Consider the following 18,963-nt stretch of genomic DNA (forward strand, 5'->3'; position numbering starts at 1 on the left):
TTTACAAGACAACAATAAAATGAAATAGACCAAAATTTATAAGACTAACATTATTGAGGCTTCTTTAATATATTAAAGGATTTTTTAAAACACTAATGTTGGAATGACACAGGATTTACTGTGATTCTAATTACAATTCTGACATGGAGGTGCGTACATAACTGTAGATGTGTTACCTTCCAATACGAGTAAAAACCATCTACGATTAGATGCGCACTTCCACGTCAAAATACTGAAAATCATAGTAAATCCCGTATCAACCCAATAAGACTCTTCTGAAAATAGAATTGACTTGGTCAAATTTCAATTCGATTCGTTCAAGTTTTCAAGCTGACTCAACAAGTGTGAAAGAATCACCTCAAAATCCAAATGAGTCAAATCGATTAGACGATTTCTAAAACTATAGTCAAGCTAACCCTATTCAATGCATATTATGAGGCATCAATAATTAACTAGCCAAGAAAACAATCAAATTATTAGGGTTATAATTTGGATTCAACAAAGGTGGGCCAAAAACCAGAGAACATGAATTGAAATACCATAGTGACCTGTGACCCTCATGTAATCATAAAAAAAAAAAAACACAAAATGGACTTAATTCAAAGAAACTCCCCTACCCAATAACTTCTCTCTCAAGTGCATATGAACCCCGCCACCATTTCTCCCCCTATAAATACCCCGCCACATTCTTCCCTCTCTCACACAAACTCTCTTTATTAGATTAGATACAAAAAAGAAACAAAGAACGAGAAACAAAAATGCCTGCGTTATCTTCCCTAACCATCATATCTCGATGCACAGTAACTCCAGACCACAAATCTTCTATCAAAACTCTCAAACTCTCCGTCTCTGATCTTCCCATGCTTTCCTGCCAATACATCCAAAAGGGCGTTTTATTCACTCGTCCTCCTTTTCCAATCGACTCACTTGTCAATCTCCTCAAACAATCTCTCTCCCGGACTCTGACACACTTTCCGGCTCTCGCCGGACGTCTGACTACAGATTCCCATGGATATGTACACATCACCTGTAATGACGCCGGTGTCGACTTCGTACACGCCAATGCCGTTCACGTGTCCATCCGTGACATTCTTTCCCCAAATTATGTTCCGGTTTCCGTTAAAGAGTTATTCTCTTTTGACGGCGTTATTAGCTATGACGGCCATTTTAAGCCGATTGTTGCTGTTCAGGTAACGGAGTTAGCTGACGGTGTTTTTATCGGTTGTGCCGTGAATCACGCCGTTACTGATGGAACTTCGTTCTGGAATTTCTTTAATACGTTTGCGGAAGTTTGTAAAGGAGTGATGAAGATCTCGAGGAAACCTGATTTTCGACGCAATTTCGTGAAGGATTCTCCTGCGATTCTTAAATTCCCTGATGGAGCTCCAAAAGTAACGTTCGACGTTAACGCGCCGTTACGAGAGAGGATCTTTCATTTTAGTAGAGAATCGATTCTGAAGCTGAAATCGAGAGCGAATGGTTTAACGTGGAAACGTTTGGATGACGGATTTACTGACGCCATTGAAATATTGGGGAAACAGATCCACGATAACAGGAAGATCAATGGAGCTGAGAAAAATAACAGTAACGGAAAGATAACGTCAGTTTTGGAGAGCTGGTTGAAGAACGCCGTTACGAAATCTGAAGTTTCCGTAACGGAAATCGGAACCCTAGATCCTACAGTCATGATCTCGTCTTTCCAATCTCTCTCTGCTCAGCTCTGGCGTTCGATCACAAGAGCGAGAAAGCTGGCACCGACAAAACCAACAACGTTTCGAATGGCTGTTAACTGTCGCCATCGATTAGAACCGAAAATCGATCCGTACTACTTTGGGAACGCGATTCAAAGCATCCCAACAGTAGCGTTGACAGGGGATATTCTTTCTCGAGATCTGCGATGGTGCGCAGGTTTGTTACACCAAAACGTAGTAGCTCACGATGATGCTACCGTGCGCCGGGGTGTTGAGGATTGGGAGAAGAACCCGAGGTGTTTCCCACTTGGTAACTTCGATGGTGCATCAATTACGATGGGAAGCTCTCCAAGATTCCCTATGTACGATAATGATTTCGGGTGGGGCCGGCCATTGGCTGTCCGTAGCGGTCGAGCGAATAAGTTTGATGGTAAGATATCGGCTTTTCCTGGAAGAGAAGGTGGGGGGAGTGTGGATCTCGAGGTTTGTTTGGCTCCAGATACGATGATGGGGCTTGAGAACGATACAGAGTTCATGCAATATGTATCGATCATGGGTTGAGATGGATTGTGTCGTTTTTATTTTATGTAAAAGATCAATTAATCGCTTGTACCATTAAAAAAAAATGTTAGGTTTAGTTGTGTTGATTTGAACACGTAGCATCAATCGAGATCTTCGATGATAATTTAGTTGAGTGTTATGAATTTGGACGATTATTATAAAAGACACATAAATCTAACATTGAGCATGATCGGTAACTCGCTTAAAGTGTGATACATCAAATGTGTTGACCATATCGATTGATCATGATCAATAAATTTAGTACCTCAGTGGATTAGTTTCCATAATAACATCAAGGTCGAGAGGGTATGTATGTCTTCAATTTGAAAAATCATAAAATTTTAATAATTAAAAAAATTAATTTTGTAGCATTAGATTGGCATTTAAAATTTCAATAGTTGTTAAGAGGAAAAAAAAACGTTTCTTTTTAAATTTTGTTTTAAAAAGCTAATAGTTTAGGCCACAAGTCCACAACTATTTGTTTTAAAAGGTCATAGTCAAAGTGGGAGTGTGGTTAATTGTCACGATAGCCAAACTCTTTCTCACTTCGTCGAAGGTAGATAAATGGCGACCTCTTGTCTTTAGCCATATATGTTTGGGCTTTTTTGATTAGAAGATGGTTTTCATCACGTGAGTTGAAGCTACGCCGAAATTAACCTCATCACGGCTATATAAATATCATTGTTTTTAAAACTCGACCGATTCGACTCAGTTTGATTGGGGTTTTAACTTCTAGGTGACGCTACCCAAAATTCAATCACACTCAACTTGAGGAGACAAATCATTGACTCAATTTGGTTAAGTCAACACAAATATAGACAAACCCTGCACGTTTTGATGAATATTTAAGACACCCCCCTTTGTTTTAAAACTCATGGCATGCCCCTTGATCTTGGTCTTTAATAGACTAAAGAAAATGACTCAAATATCCCCATCTTCAACTTCTAATAAAAAATCCTTGATTTTCTAAAAAAACAATAAACATATATATATATATATTGTTTTAAAGTTTTAATCTATTCAACCTCATCTTCAATCCATCATTTCCAATAAATGACCTTTGATTATTCTATTCTCCTCAAATTTTCATCGTTTTTAGCCTCCAAAATTCCTATGTTGGTCTTGAGGTTTAGAGGATGAATCAGATAGCACGTAAAAAGCCATGCATTTATGTGAACCAATACTATGGTTAAAGTAAAGGCCTTGGTTTAATCCACAGTGATCAAGAGAATTCACTCATAATAACTCAAGTACAATCCCTACAAATCAAAATTATACACTTGTAACTTTCTTGAAGTCCCTAATACACATCTTCGACAAGGTTTATGTCATGTCACATGTGATCAAAATGCCACATTTGTTAACAACTGTAAATTTTTATGCTTTTGCATTAGGGGATTTTAGTGATTCGGACTCGTATTAGGCCTTATCTCTTATGAATTGGCATTTCACCTTTACACATGATCAAAAGACCGAAATATCACTCAACTTTGTCCAATTTGTCTTGGGAGTTATTACCTAGACCTGAAATCTAGTACATGGTAGATGATACGAACAATTTTACACAAAACTTTTCATTGAAGTTTATTTCGTCATTTTTTCATGCATATTCATTCTCCATGAACTTTGATTGTAGGTATTTTGCTTTCTCCTCTCTTTTTACACCTTTAAGCTATTGATATATTGGCCTATTTTTGCATGATTAATAACAACAAAGCTCAATTTTTACGTAACGAAACTTCTAGTATTAGCTTTGTAGATACCCCGATTTAAATGGACCCCAATTTGAAAGGACCCAAAAAATTGATTTTCTAGTAAAATCCTTCAAGCGGATTTAACCAAATCCTCGAAATTCAGTATTTTGATCAAATCAAAGGCCCTGAAGGCCCCTAAATGCTTCATGGACCCACAATAAGATCTTATAAGCCCACCACCTTTTGCTCTTCTAATCTCGAAATCGAAAACGTTCTAAGCCCACCTAAGACCCATCAAGATTCAATCCCTAAATCCCATTTTAGCTCCACTCTAAAATAAACGTAACCTTAGCTAATGTCTTTACCTAACCTAACCCTAATCCCATGTAATTCAACTCTAGCCCTAACCCTAGACTCAAGCCAATCCTAAAACCCAAAATCCTCACCAAGTCAAAAGCTTAACCCAATCAATCCCAAATCTAAAATCCATACCTTTATCCATATCCATACCTATGATCAACACCAATCAGGGTTTATGCAACCCTTGATCATCAAGGGGGACACTTGTCACCACCACCTCTTACCTCCTAAATTCTTCTAACTAACCCCATCATCATCCTTAAAAAGTAAATCAATCCACACCTATGTCATAACCTACGCCCATCACTACATCTAAATAAACCCAACTCACACCTTTCTCCTTAATCAACTCACCTAACACACAAACCCATACTCTTGGGACACTTGTCACCATCTCTTCCACCATCTCAAAACCTAATCACATAATCCCTTACGCTAGCTATTCTCTTAACCAAATACACACACCTCTTAACCTCACCTAACACTCAACCCATGTGGGTTGAAGAATCCAATCCATTTGAGTAAAAAATGACTCATTCCCATCACCTTCCACAAATACCCATTTTTAACCTCAAAATAACATCCTTCCAATGTTTACACCCCATGCCATTAGCCTTCAACCCTTTACCTTTGACACTTCTAACAAGAACAACCCAAGAAACCTATAAATACCACCCCCATACCTCTAAAAAGGCTCATGCTCTCAAGTCCTCAAAAAACTCAAAAATCTCTTAGTCTCATTTTACTCAACTCACCTCCTCTCTTGTTAACTTCATTTTCTCTAAAAAAGAAATTTATATAAATCTACTAAGGACTCAAGAAGAAGAAGTAGAAGGAAGGTTCAAGCCTCAATGTGGATCTAGTATAGGATTTTCATTTATGTAAATTTCCAATCTCTCCCCTCTCTATCCTCCTCTTCTATTTTTTCCTCCTTTACTTTTTAATTTTTTTTAGAAAACCTTTAAGATGTCCCCTACCTCTGGTGGATCGAACTTCGGTTCGGTCAAAAGTGTAGAGGTTGTAACCACCTTCAAAACAAAATAAATTCATTTTAAACCCTTAAACACCCTTTGCACACAACTTACTCAACTTGCTTTGGGGCAATCTATAATTGGACCCTTCTCAACCCATGAGAATGAGTTCCTAGCCATTAGCCAACATTTTTCAATACTATGTTCTTAAGGCTAGATTTTGATAAGGATTCTCTCTTTTAATTAGATGACCCTATAATTCGAGCCCATTGTAAACCCCCTACTTCTAAGGGTATAAGGTATTGATCATTAGTTTTTTATTATTTAATCATTTTTATTAAAAATGACCATTTCTTTCGAAATTACCACCATTTGATGAAGAGATGGGGGTGCCTAACACTTTCCCTTTTATCTAATTAACCATTATCTAGATCTTAGGTGGATCGATGTCCTAATCCATATAAGAGTCACTACAATGCTAAAACGATAACTTAAAAAAAAAATACCTTCCGAGTGATCATTCACACCCTTTTCTAAAAAAGAATGATGACGACTCCAAATCCTCATAGAGGTGATCTTCAGATATAAAAAATCACGTATATACAAGCTCCAGTCTCCATACTTTACATCCATTTGTCTCATCTTTCTCATAGTAAAAAATGTATAAAAAAAAGAGAAAAGTAAATAAGATAATAGTACACATGACCCCTCAGCATGGTGCAATGATATACACATGAGTCATGATGTCTTTATTAAGTTTGATATCATTAGATAATATGTTGCATTACAAATAAATTACACTACGATACAATGGTAATACACTTCATTACCAAGGCGCTTTCCTATTTTTTAATTACATTTTTTTTCATTTGAAATCTTCTTCTAAAACTTCTTCTCCATCAAAAATCTTATTCCTCTCCATTTGAAATCTTCATCTTCTTCAACTATTCCAATGAAAGCTTTAACGAAAAGGATAGTGAGGTAAGAAAAATATATTGCATTATGAAAAAGTGTAATAATTACACCTGCAAAAATGCGTAACGACTTAGCATGGCATGATAATATACACATGATGCCTTTATAAAGTCTGATATCATTCGATAATGCGTTGCGTTACAAATAAATTACACTACAGTACAAAGGTAATACATTTGGTTACAGAGGTGTTTTCCTATTTTTCAATTACATCTTCTTCTTTTTCGTATATGTGTTTTCAATCTTCTTTTGAAATATTATCTCCGTTTGAAGTCTTCTTCTTCAACTATTCCGATGAAAGCGTCAACAAAAATTACGGAAAGGTGAAAGAAATAAATTATATTATGAAAATGTGTAATAATTACACATGCAAAGAATGGCAATAACATATTTAGCATCAGAATAGGGTAAAGGGCATTTTGGGTATTAAATATACTTTTTGCTGATGTAGCAACTTTTGAGGGTAAGCTCTCAATTCATAAGAGATGAGGCCTGAAGTCCTAATTTGTGAAAGTTAGGAGCTTGAATTACTAAAAACCCCTATATTTTAATCATAAAGGACAACTGATTCTCAGTCTTGTAAGGCAAGTTATCTTCATTTATAGCTTTTAAAAAAATGTGATCTTCATTTATATCGATAAAAAGGGAAATATTGACACAACCCGAGGTCTACTAATCAAACCGATTTTATGGTCAGATCGGGTCCACGATTTGGTCTAGTTGGTAAATGCATTAAATAAGAGAGAAACTGGTGGACTTCATTGTTAGGTCTTGGAACGTTTTAAGGGTGAATTACCATTTCGTTAGCTAAAAATGAGCTATTTAAGATTCTGGCAAACTATTCATTTTAATTACCGAAACGTGAATGATCATGTTTTGATAAAAAAAATCAGAACGATAACAAATTCGTTGGTTTTAAAGTGACTATTTCCAATTAGTCACTTTAAACCTATGAAATTGTCACTTTAAAAACTTTTGATTTCGTTTTCGTTCACGTTTGGTAATTAAAATGAACAATGAGCCGGAATTCGTCAAAAGTTGATCACTTTTTCGTAAATATCCTAAGTTTTAAATTCATGAATTTATTAAACTATCTTCTGTCTATTGTGTGTGCAAATATTTACATTCAATCTGGACTGACCATGAGATACCTATAACTATCTTTATGACTCCCTTTAGGACTCCTCTTTGTAAAGTAAAGAGTTGTGATAATCTGACACCCCCATCATAAAACCGTAGATCATTTGCCTAAGATACACAATAAAAAATTTATGGTCTACGCATCCTGAGGCAAATGATCTACGGTTTTGTGATGGGGGCATATGTGAGAGGTGGCCTTAGAAAATCATTACACCAAAGTAAATGCTAGGGTAACAAAGTTGAATTTCGTATCACATCAACAAAGCCAATGGACGGAGCATGGTATTGAATCTCGATTTTTGGTCTCATCTCGTTCATGAACGATACCAAGATGGCAAGTCATCTGGGTTATCTTAGACAAATGGGAATTATTTTGTTTTCTTCTTCTAGATCTTTGAACAAGAAAGAAGAAGAAAAGTGATCACATTTTGTCTCATTCATGAGCGATGCTAAGACTTGGGTGTGTCATCTTGACCTCGGATGATTTTTAAAACCACGTCGACATCACCTCGCCCTAACCCAAGTTGGAAATCTAGTCCAAGAACATGGGCGGTGATCCATGGCTTAGTCCCATGAAAAGTAAGTATGAAACAGTGGGCAAAGAATTACATCACTTACCCAAAATGGGAATCAAAATAATGAATAAGATCCATAATTGAACCCAACACTAGGTCCAAACTTACACTTAAAGTCGACATCTATCTAAAAAATTTGAATACTTCTGCCCAAATTTAAGGGCTGAGGGACCCATTCTGCCAGCCCGAGACCTAACCAATTAACATCAGAAACAAATCAATGTCTTGACCTACTATTACGATATGATATCATATCGACAACACACAATCCTGATGTGACTTTTCCTTGTGAGACTGGCTGTTTGCACACAAGCTCTTCCATCTCAATGATAATTGGGTTAGGTTGGCTGAGGAGGTGTTTGTCTAATTTTGTTAAAGAGAATATGAAAAAGTAAGCCATGTGAATTGTTTGAAGCCAAGGTTTAAAATCTCGTCACGACGCTATATTTCAATCGTGAGAAATCAAGATAATATCGAATGAAACATTCAATGTTCCATTTTGATCTTGGCCGAAACCAAAATGTCCAGGACAAAACGTTCCGAAACTTTAATTCCATCCACCCAAAGAGAAACCCACAAGAACCATGCAAGAGATCAAATTTAATAAATCCATAATATAAACAAATAAATATTAATACAAAGTTACATACAATCAATCACATATTCATCCCTAACAAATGGCTTACTTTGAGCCCAAAATAATCCCTACAAACAACCAACAATTACAAGTCCTAGGACTACTTTTGAGCCGAGGACATAACCATACAAATGAACACCTTAATACATCTTACATTATCCATATTTTACTTCGGGTGAGCGGAAAATCCCTCTAAACAACCATTGTATGGGTCTCAGTAGTTGTGCTCTCTTTTTCCGCCAAAACCAAATGGCTGCATTGTATTGCTCATTCCTTATCATACGTGTGGCTGCTCGCCAATCGTACTTCTCCATGTCTTCCCGTGCAGCTTTCCCAACAGTTTCTCTTAACTCGTGATTAGACAACAGAGGCATCAATTTGCTTAAACAGTCCTCGAGATCACCAGGATTATAAAGGAAACCGGTCTTCCCATCTTGATCCTCGGCAATTATGTCTGGGATTCCCCCAGCACGAACTGCAACCACGGGAACACCCGAAGACATGGACTCCAAGACAACAAGCCCAAGAGTCTCGGATTCTGATGGCATCACGAAAACATCTCCACTGGCATATGCTTGAGAGAGCTCCTCACCTAGTAACATCCCCGTGAATACTGCAGGCATGCCGGAGAACATGTTCTCCAACTCCTCCCTGTTCAATAACCATGTCGTTTATGAATTCTATAACATTTCCATTATTTCAAAGATTCTATTGTATCTTAAATATTTTGATTTCCAAGCTAGTTGAAACATTAAACCAATCAAAGCTTTAAAGCCTTTAGAATCTTCCATTGTCATGGAAAATTCATGTATAGACTGTGTTTTTGGTGTATAAGATGAACCTCCTCTCATCTATTTTGGAATTTGGAGGTGAGAGAAGTACATTTGAATTGAATTTCTTATCCCGGCTCTTTTGTTTGTCTAAGAAACAAAGGAATCTTCCTGAGATGTCAAGAGTACCTTACCTATATGGCCCATCACCAATAAAAGCGATCCGTGCTTCTGGAAGCCTATCCATGACCCTGCTCAATCACGTGTTCTAGATGTCAAAGGTTGCAACAGAGATCAACTCATACAAGCACTACCCTAACATACTACAAAGTAAGTAGTAGAAATTATATAAAAGTACAAGGAATTTTATGAACCCTAGTAAAGATACCATCAGTGTTTTATGTGTACTTGACTTGAGTTATGAAACAACTCGATTTAGCAACTAATGAAGTCCTCTCCATATGTCGAGCTTCTAAACATTGGAGAGAGAGAAGGAAACTCATAACGCATTATGTTTTGGGTTTTACTTTTTGTGCCAAGCAAAAGAAGAAAGTTGACAAGGGAAACTAGACTAATTTCCAAGGGTTTAGAGAAAATAAAATTTTTTTTCGCTTTATTTGGATAATGTATGGTAATTTTACAAAGTTACCTACTTTAATAAAAAATAAAAATAAAAGAAGAAGAAGTCAAATTAATGAACCGCAATGAGGGCAAGATATTCTCCAAGAAATTCAATATTTGAAGGTGGAGAGCCTAAAAATTCAAAAATAAAGAAGATGAAGAACTTACTTTTTAAGGAAATCCAAACTCTTCTCGACTCCTAGTCGTCCAACGTGAATTATCAAAGGCTTTTCAGGTTCACCATTGCTGTTAGGCAGAAAATAAAAATTTAGAGGACAGTCCTACCTGCGACAATCAGTTGAGAGAGGGAGAATAAAACAAATTCCATACCTTAGTCTTAATCGCATTTCATGGCTCCGGAAACGGGGGTGGAAGCTTTCAGAATCAACACCCTTATTCCAAAGACGTATCTTATTAGCTAAAACAAGTAAGGAACACATTAGTATTGTATTCAAGAGACGTATCATACAAACTCAATCATAAAGTATGCATGGAAATAAATACAAGGGGTTTCACAAGACTTCTATAATATGGAGTTATGTGGACGTGTGATGAGTGGAGAACCATATAATATTTTGAAAAGATATCATCGTCGTCATCATCATCATCTAAATTGTTGGAGGTCAGCCATGTTCGGAAGATAACATAGTGGCAAGAAATTAAGAAAACTTACGAAAATAATGAGAACCATCAATAATAGAAATATAGATTGCTTGTTTTCACCTGCTGTTACCCGAGCTTCTTGGAGATCCCTCCTAATGGCAGCTGATGGAACCAACGTAAGATCAGCAGCCCTGTGAAGAAACTCTAACAAAGAGAACATGAAAGGTTAGTGACCTAAGCATCGAAATATCCAACTTCAGTCTTGAAACAAGGGAACATTAAATATAAGCTTACATACTTATGACCATCCACATTGGTTTCACTAGCCAACTAAAGGTGTATCTTGGAATGTATCTGCAGATGAACAAACCATGGGTCAATATGACATCATTTAAATGAAGGGCGACACTATCTTACATGCAGTATATGTCATGGGTTGTGCCCACATGTAAATATGTATCCAACATGGGGGGAAAAAACTAAAAAGTGGTGTGCCCTTGTTAAAAAGATTATGCCTAAGAACTTTCTTAGTAAGAAATAATAGGAACCAAACTCACATTGGAACATGAGTGTGATATGACATCACTATAGGAACACATAAGAGCTTTGCAATGATTAGAGCACCGAATACCTGTAGCACAAAATTAGAAATCATGTCCATCCTTAAGAGGATGATCTCCTTGGGAACATAGTGTTGGATGGTTCTCAAGATTCACGTTGTATGAATCCCAAGGATCATTGAACAATTGAAAAAAATAGGGAGGATGAGCTCCTTAGGAAGAAAACAATACAACTCTAGCAAAATATATTAAGCAAAAGAAAATAAACACTTGTTGGTACTAGCCATTATTCCAGGTGATGATGCATGTATTATGTCAGGCTTGAAGTTTGCAACCTCCGAGATAATTCTAGGGCTGAGTGCTAGTGACAGGGGCACATTTTTATACCAGGGGCAGGGGAAACTGCAAAGAAACAAAACGAGAACCATCGATAAGAGAAATATAGAGGTGTAGCTAGTGTTTTATAAACAATCCAAATATCCAAAAAGAGAAAAGAACAAAAAAAAAAAAACAATTTAGAGTATAAAAATTCCTGCTGCATGGTGAAGCACGGGAACCTAGGATCGAAACTTTAAGCCCTAATTAGTTTGTAGGAGGCTTATGCAAACGAGACTTAGGCCTTGAGGCATGAGGAGAAAGCGTGGCTAAATCCTCAGCTCTGCAGGCAGATACATGGACCACACATATAAAAGAACACTTTAAAAAAATAAAAACATTCCATGTGAATCTTCTATCAAAAAACAACCTTATTGGCAATTATTATATCATCTTCTTCATCTCATTTGCATTAGTATATTTGACATACATGATCTACATTTCTACACTGGTGGAGAAAGCAAAAATGCAAGAGTACCAAAATTTTAAAAGCTTGAGCTCTATGTAAGAAGGATAAAGATTCCTGGTTCCTCAAACAAGTCATCAAGTCACCAGAATCAACATCATCATTAATTTCTTTAAGAAAAAACCTTGTTCATTTGTTGGATCACTCAATTGGGGGACAATAACATAGTAGTAGCTATATTAAAATGCGATGTGAGAAAAATTAATTTTTGTTGTTGATTGGTAAAGTATGAGAAGTATTATCTTTCCAATACTTTATGATCCTTGATATTTAGGATCAACAAATCAAAAGAGTCCTCGAGGCCTTCATAAAGCCCTCTATTTCTTTCTTTCCAAATTCCCCAACAAAATGCAAAGAGGAGAAGGTGCCAAGAGCCTTGCCACAAAGGGAGAATGTGAGACGTCTTCAACCACAAAAGACCTCCACTCACCTTGGCCTATCCAACTAGTGCTAATGCATAAGATAAGAAGCTCTTCAGTCTATTATCAATCGGGTAATCAAGAGCACATGATTTGCGTATTCTCCATGCTGTTTGCAAATTACACAAATATTGATAATAAATGTCTTTCGAAGAATGATCTGGTCCATAGTCAATATATTCTCACCACAAAACTTTCTAAGCCCCAAAAGAAAACAAGCCACCTTGGAGGGGATGTGAGAATGCTAAACAAAAGAGGCAAGGAACTTGTGATAACACAATTGTGGATAGCTGAATAAAATGATTTTATTAGGAAAAATAGCCCTAGTTATACAACTAACAAACTCTCCTATCCTCCTTAGAAGAGTGCCTAAAAAATCTACAATGGCAGTGGATGACTTGAAATATATCCATCTCGCAACGTTCAAATTTATTTTGAACACCAAATTCTGGGATGACCATTCTCCTAACCCCCAAAAGCCTATAAAATGGACTCCTTACTTGTAAAAGCACACATGCGCGCACAACCATTTCCCCAATAAGGGTGTATTCATTGCTTTAAGACATCACAACCTCCCATTATTTAAGATGAGTTTTTTTTACAAATTACTAGATATTTCTTCTCATCACCTATTCCAAAGGAAATTCTTCTTCAAGCATTCCAATCTGTTTACCACTGTCATTAAAATAGGAAGCAAATACATATAATAAATCAACAGAGTGGATAACGTGATTTCGATAATAAATTCCTTGAAATGATACAAGAATTTTGTTTCATCCATTAAATAAATTAAGTAGTAGGCGATCTAAATTGATAATGATGGATAATTTGAGCATTAATCGAAGTAACCTCCGTGAACCAATTAGCTTTGCTCCATAGAACTCCTGAGGCACCCCTTCATGGGTTGTTACAACCATGACCTATATCAAGCATTGACAAGTTGGTCATCAGATCCCAATGGCCATTAAAGTTAAAGAAGAAATGTTAAGAAAATCAAAGTACAAAATGGAACCCATACCCATGTTATATCAAGAAACTAGGGAGCTAAAAGTAATTTACCTCGTCTCCCATTTCACGTAGATATTTGATGAAATTCTGGAAACGATTTTTATATCCAGACACATAACTGCAAAAATAAAAAACAACAGATAACAGCTATTTATTAATGAGGTTCACATGTTTTCAATAGTCAAGTAAATAATAAAAGATCATGCATGGTCTCTTCATCTTTCTAAACAACACGGATTCTAAATTGCACAATCAAAGCATTGTGACGATTTCCAGATGAACTGAGGCATTCATTGCAACCAAAATTGATAGAGAGACAAGTAAGAGTCATCCTATGCAGGAAACTATCTATACTCCATGAAGATCAATATGAGTAATCAAGAAATAACAAGTCCATATAATGAGCGTGAAAAGACGAGGATGTTGAGATGGATTAGTATGAATAGGGAAGAGGAAATGAGAACATTCTAGGAATCTAGGAATAACTCCATTAGGACATAAAATAACTGAAAGTCAATTAAGATGTGTCAACTAACCAACTACTCCAAAAGACCGATCTGTTGGAGAGGGGGTGAACTATGAATATAAGAGGGTCACGGGGAATAATTTGGATATGACACACCCAAGAGTGGAGGAAAATATACACTCAACACTCCCCCTCACCCATAAGAGTGGAAAGAATCGACCCCGTGACCTATACGAACCTAGCTCTCTAATACCATATTAACTAACCAACTGCTCCAAAAGATCAATCTGTTGCAAAGGTGAGAACTATGAATATAAAAGGGTCACGGGACTTAACTAGGGTATGACACACCCAAGAGTGGAGGAAAATATACACTCAACAATTATTTGGTGTGTAATGTGTATAATAAAGATCAATGATGGAAACTATGTGAAGGAGCTTTACTACAAGTTCAAGGCTCAGAAAAGCTGAGAAGAAGGCCAAAAAGTTTGTGGATTAAGGTAGTAAGTAAAGGTCTAAAGATACATGCCTCGATAGAAGATATCGATGTAGAAAGATTTAAATGGTTAAATAGGATTCATGTTGCTGACCCCAATATTCTCAATAAGACATAGATGATACTGATATTGAAGATAATGATGATAGTGATGATCAGGTATACGGGACTACAACTAAGTTAACAAGTACTAAATTTTGAGCTAAATTTCAAAACCCACTATAACTTATAATTAAAACCACAAAATTCAAGAAAATTCCAAGTCAACAAAACATTCGAAAACATTACACATCCACTTAAAATACAACTAACCTCACAAAACCAACCAACATTACAACCATGACTATGCAAGTCCAGTAGATTGAAGCTTAATTATCAAACTCATTTAGTCTAATTGATAATTGTTAGAGAATAAGATGCACTATATTAAGATGCACGAGATACACTGTATCATTGTTAGTGTATCTCATCACAAATGGAAGGTTGTGATGAAGGATATTCTAGAATATATATTGATATTTAGAATATATCAATTGGGATATTCTAGAATATTTATATTAGGTAGTTTTCATATATCTTGGTTGATGTAATGTCTATAAATACCCTATTGGGACTTTTGTAAGATTCATCCAAGAATTATCAATAAAATTCATATTTTCTACATGGTATCAGAGGTCAAACTCCACTGAGCAAATCGATCTTGGTGCGCCGTTCTTTGGAAATGGCGTCACCGCCATCGCCGAATTTTAATCATTTTACGTTATTAGTGTTTTTTTTTTTTTCATAAAAATACCATCTTTCTCTATGTTCCGGACCTAGATATCTTTTATTTTCTTCTTTGCTATTATTTTAGGTTTTTTTTTTGTTTTTCCAATAAAAATCACAATTCCTTCTATATCTCTACAAATCTCCCAATTTCACACATTCATGTTATACGATCTCATTTTTTTTTCCTACCTAAAATCTCTCCAACGAGAGTTCTTTTATTTAAATGGCACAATCCTATTTTTTATGCTTTTGGGAGAGATCATGACAGATCTGGTCTAATAAGTTATCGGCTCCGACAGACTCAAAAAGAGCGGGATGCGACAGTGATGGACTTAATAGACAGACGATGACCACTAGCAAGCATGATTTGCACTTCGATGATCAATGAATATATCCATTAATGAGATCAAGCAATTATTCAACAAAACCAATTGCATATTCCTTTTTCAAAGGACCATGCAATTGCGGGAGGATGTTAGAGAATAAGATGCATGAGATACACTGTATCATTGTTAGTGTATCTCATCACAAATGGAAGGTTGTGATGAAGGATATTCTGGAATATATATTGATATTTAGAATATATCAATTGGGATATTCTAGAATATTTATATTAGGTAGTTTTCATATATCTTGGTTGATGTAATGTCTATAAATACCCTCTTGGGGCTTTTGTAAGATTCATCCAAGAATTATCAATAAAAATTCAGTATTTCTACAATAACCAATTAAATTATAGCTTAAACTACAAAAACACAGTAAATTGAAGCTCAATTATCAAACCCATTTAATTTAATTTATAACCAATTAAATTATAGCTTAAACTACAAAACCACAGAAATTTTAAGCTTAATTTATCAAACCCATTGAGTCTAATTTATAACCAATTAAATTATAGCTTAAACTACAAATTCACTTGAATGGGAGGAAAGCTAAATATCAAAGAACCAAATCAAAATCACCTCTAAAATTACAAACCCATCAAATTAAAACTAAATAAAACAAAACCCGTTGCTCAATTAGACACTCACGCAAAAGGAGAAGGCTCTACGAAGAGAGCAATTCGTCGAGGTTTCGAATTCCCTTCTGAACACCCTTCTATGTCCTCCAAACTAGGAGAACCCTCTTCTCCTTCCTCTTCATTTCTCACTTCTGTAATGGACATTTTGTTATTTCCTGCAACAGATACTTCTCTCCCTCTTTTTACTTCAACAAATTGCACAAAACGCGTTTTTGTGCTTAGTAAACGAATGGTTTTCGATTTTCTTCTTGAATGATGATGAAGACAGGAAACATTAAGGGCTGAAGGAAAGAATTTAAGAGAAGAGGAAGAAGAGAAGGTGGTGCCACAGAGAGGGGGAGGAGATAAAGAAGGATTTATAGAGAGAGAAGTCATGATGGGGTGTCTGGTTGATTGAGTATTATTTTTGTAGGAGATGCGTGATAGAGTGAATTAGAGGAGTCTCTGTCTCTCTGAGTGGATATTCTCCGACAGTGAGAGAATCAATGGAGAGTATATGAGCATATACCATGGAAGGATTGGAAACAATCCTTCTTTGCTCTGAGTACATAAGCATATGCCATTAGAAGATGTTTGGTCATAAAATCATATTAGATAATTCTATTATTTAGCCCTCTTAAGAAAGAGAACGATTGTTGCCACCCTAACTTTTTTTTATTACACCTCAATTAAAAATAAAAAAGAAATATTTCCCAAAATGGGCACAACTTATGTCAAAATTTCGATTTAGTTCATTTTAATTCCCAAAAACATGTTTTTCCACTGAAAAATATGTTTTGAAAATTAAAATGAACAGTACTAAACTCAAAATTACATTATATTCAACGCACGAAATGAAGATTTACCCAATAAAAAAAAAAAGTGAATAATTGAGAATAAATAAAAGTTTGTGTCAAAAGTTGTTCTCTAAAAAAAAATTGTTAGATTTTTTTATTATTTTTTTTAAGTTTAGGATTTTATATGAGCCTAATCATAATTGTAAAAAAATACCAAAATTGTTTGATCTAGAGTTATAATGCTTGTAATGTTGCAATAAAGATTTGAGCCAAACCTTATAATTTTATTTTTTTATTTTTATTTTTTATAGACTTGAATCCATGACCACAAAGCTGTTTTGTAATATGTCAAACCAACTGAACTATGAGTCTAAGCCCCATTTGCAATGTTTGAAGAGTGTGTTTTAATTTTTAATTGGAGTGTGATAAATAATTTAAAAAATTAGAATGTGATAAATAAAAGTTGGGGTGCCAATAGCAACTCCAAAAAAGAATGGGTGAATCTCCCTTTCGTGTGTTGAATATAAATAAATCTCAATTTCGATACACTATTCATTTTAATTCCTAAAACATGCTTTTACAGTGAATTTGTCACTTTTATAATCTATGAATTTGTTGATAAAATACTAACGATTTTGTTTTATCAGTGCTTTTAATTGTGAGTTATTAATGAATTCGTTGATTATAAAAGTGATGAATTCACTGGAAAAACATATTTTAGAAATTAAAATGAACAATGTATCGAAATTGGAATTTGGATATAAGTTGCTCATGTTTTGAAAAAATAATAATCATTTTAATCAAATTATAAAAAATCTCAATTTACTTAATTGAAAACTTGACCAAGATTTTAAAATATCAAGTGATCTAGTTTATCTTGTGAGATGGTGGTGTGAAGCCTTAGACGTGTTAATCCATCTCATTAGTAAATGATATCGAGATGACTCAGTTTCGTACGAGATTCTAATCTAATTTTTATTGGATGGAGTTTAGATCTTAATATTGAGATCTTATTAAAACTTGATCCTATAAGAGTTGGATTCAATATTTATTTGAGTGGTACCAGTTCCAACCCAATCCAATCTGAATCTAATCCATTAACAATTCAAAACCTCAGGAGGACATTAAAATTTTGAAAATTTCAAACTGCCCTCATTGCCTTGTCTTTTATTAGTACAAAAAGTAAGAAGTTTACTCTTAGTTGGGTTGATATTAATGTAAATAACAATAATCTTTGTTTCTTCTGTGCCAAAGACCTGAAAAAGATGACCACAAAACTCCCAAATTTAAATTTTGTTCTACACCCCAATCAGTGATTCAGTGTGACGCGTACGTGGAAAAGCTTCTTTGTACGGCACGTAATTACAAGTTAACCCTTACGGAGGCTACTCTCCCAATTGAATATCTTGGACATATTCTTAAGAATATCCCTTATGTTTCTACTCAATGTATAACAAATATAATTTCATGGATCTAAGGTCAAATATTTCAGTGTCTCTTGGGTCCTACAACTAAATTAAGTTTCCACATGATTAGGGCATATGGTGTGCTATTATTGAAAGTTTCATTCAAATTACTGTTAAATTTATGTTTATAACCAAAGGGTCATGTCCGACCGCTATTATTTGACCAACTTTGTCCAGCATGGGTTAGAAGTTTCGAAATTGGCTGATTTTTTATGAGGATGGATCTTTATACCATATTAGATCATACTCTCAAAAATAAATTAGTCCATTCAGAAACATCTAAACCAATCATAAGGGATTTAAAAAAAAATGGACGGTCCACAATTCTTGGTCGTGTAAGCATAGGGTTAGAAGTTTTGGTTAGGCTATCATTGGTGAAGATGATCTCACCAAAAATCAGCCCATTCCAAAAATTTTAACCCACCTAAGACAAAACTCATTGCCCAAATAATTGGCTCTTGAACATTGCCCATAACAAAATCCCATTCATTAACATCAATGGATATTTTAGAAAGCTTATATTAACACACCAACTTCTACTCAT

The 18,963-nt window shown here is 35.2% G+C and overlaps 2 protein-coding genes across 2 annotated transcripts; one reads left to right on the top strand and one right to left on the bottom strand.

Moving 5' to 3' along the window:
- Positions 1-689: 689 nt before the first annotated feature.
- LOC147395566 (putative acetyltransferase At3g50280) lies at positions 690-2,439 on the top strand. The gene has a single exon (XM_086450845.1). The coding sequence runs from the start codon at positions 759-761 to the stop codon at positions 2,250-2,252; it is 1,494 nt and encodes a 497-aa protein (XP_086306971.1). The 5' UTR covers positions 690-758; the 3' UTR covers positions 2,253-2,439.
- Positions 2,440-8,566: 6,127 nt separating this feature from the next.
- SQD2 (sulfoquinovosyldiacylglycerol 2) lies at positions 8,567-16,762 on the bottom strand. The gene is made up of 11 exons (XM_086450475.1): positions 16,188-16,762; positions 13,478-13,544; positions 13,268-13,338; positions 11,443-11,560; positions 11,156-11,229; positions 10,897-10,952; positions 10,719-10,802; positions 10,326-10,413; positions 10,164-10,241; positions 9,569-9,625; positions 8,567-9,255 (listed from the first exon to the last, which is right to left on the bottom strand). The coding sequence occupies exons 1-11, from the start codon at positions 16,550-16,552 to the stop codon at positions 8,760-8,762; spliced, it is 1,554 nt and encodes a 517-aa protein (XP_086306601.1). The 5' UTR covers positions 16,553-16,762; the 3' UTR covers positions 8,567-8,759.
- Positions 16,763-18,963: the final 2,201 nt, after the last annotated feature.

Source organism: Akebia trifoliata, chromosome 8 (genome assembly GCF_017979445.1).
Source record: "Akebia trifoliata isolate Shusen 1 chromosome 8, ASM1797944v1, whole genome shotgun sequence".
Classification (NCBI taxonomy): domain Eukaryota; kingdom Viridiplantae; phylum Streptophyta; class Magnoliopsida; order Ranunculales; family Lardizabalaceae; genus Akebia; species Akebia trifoliata.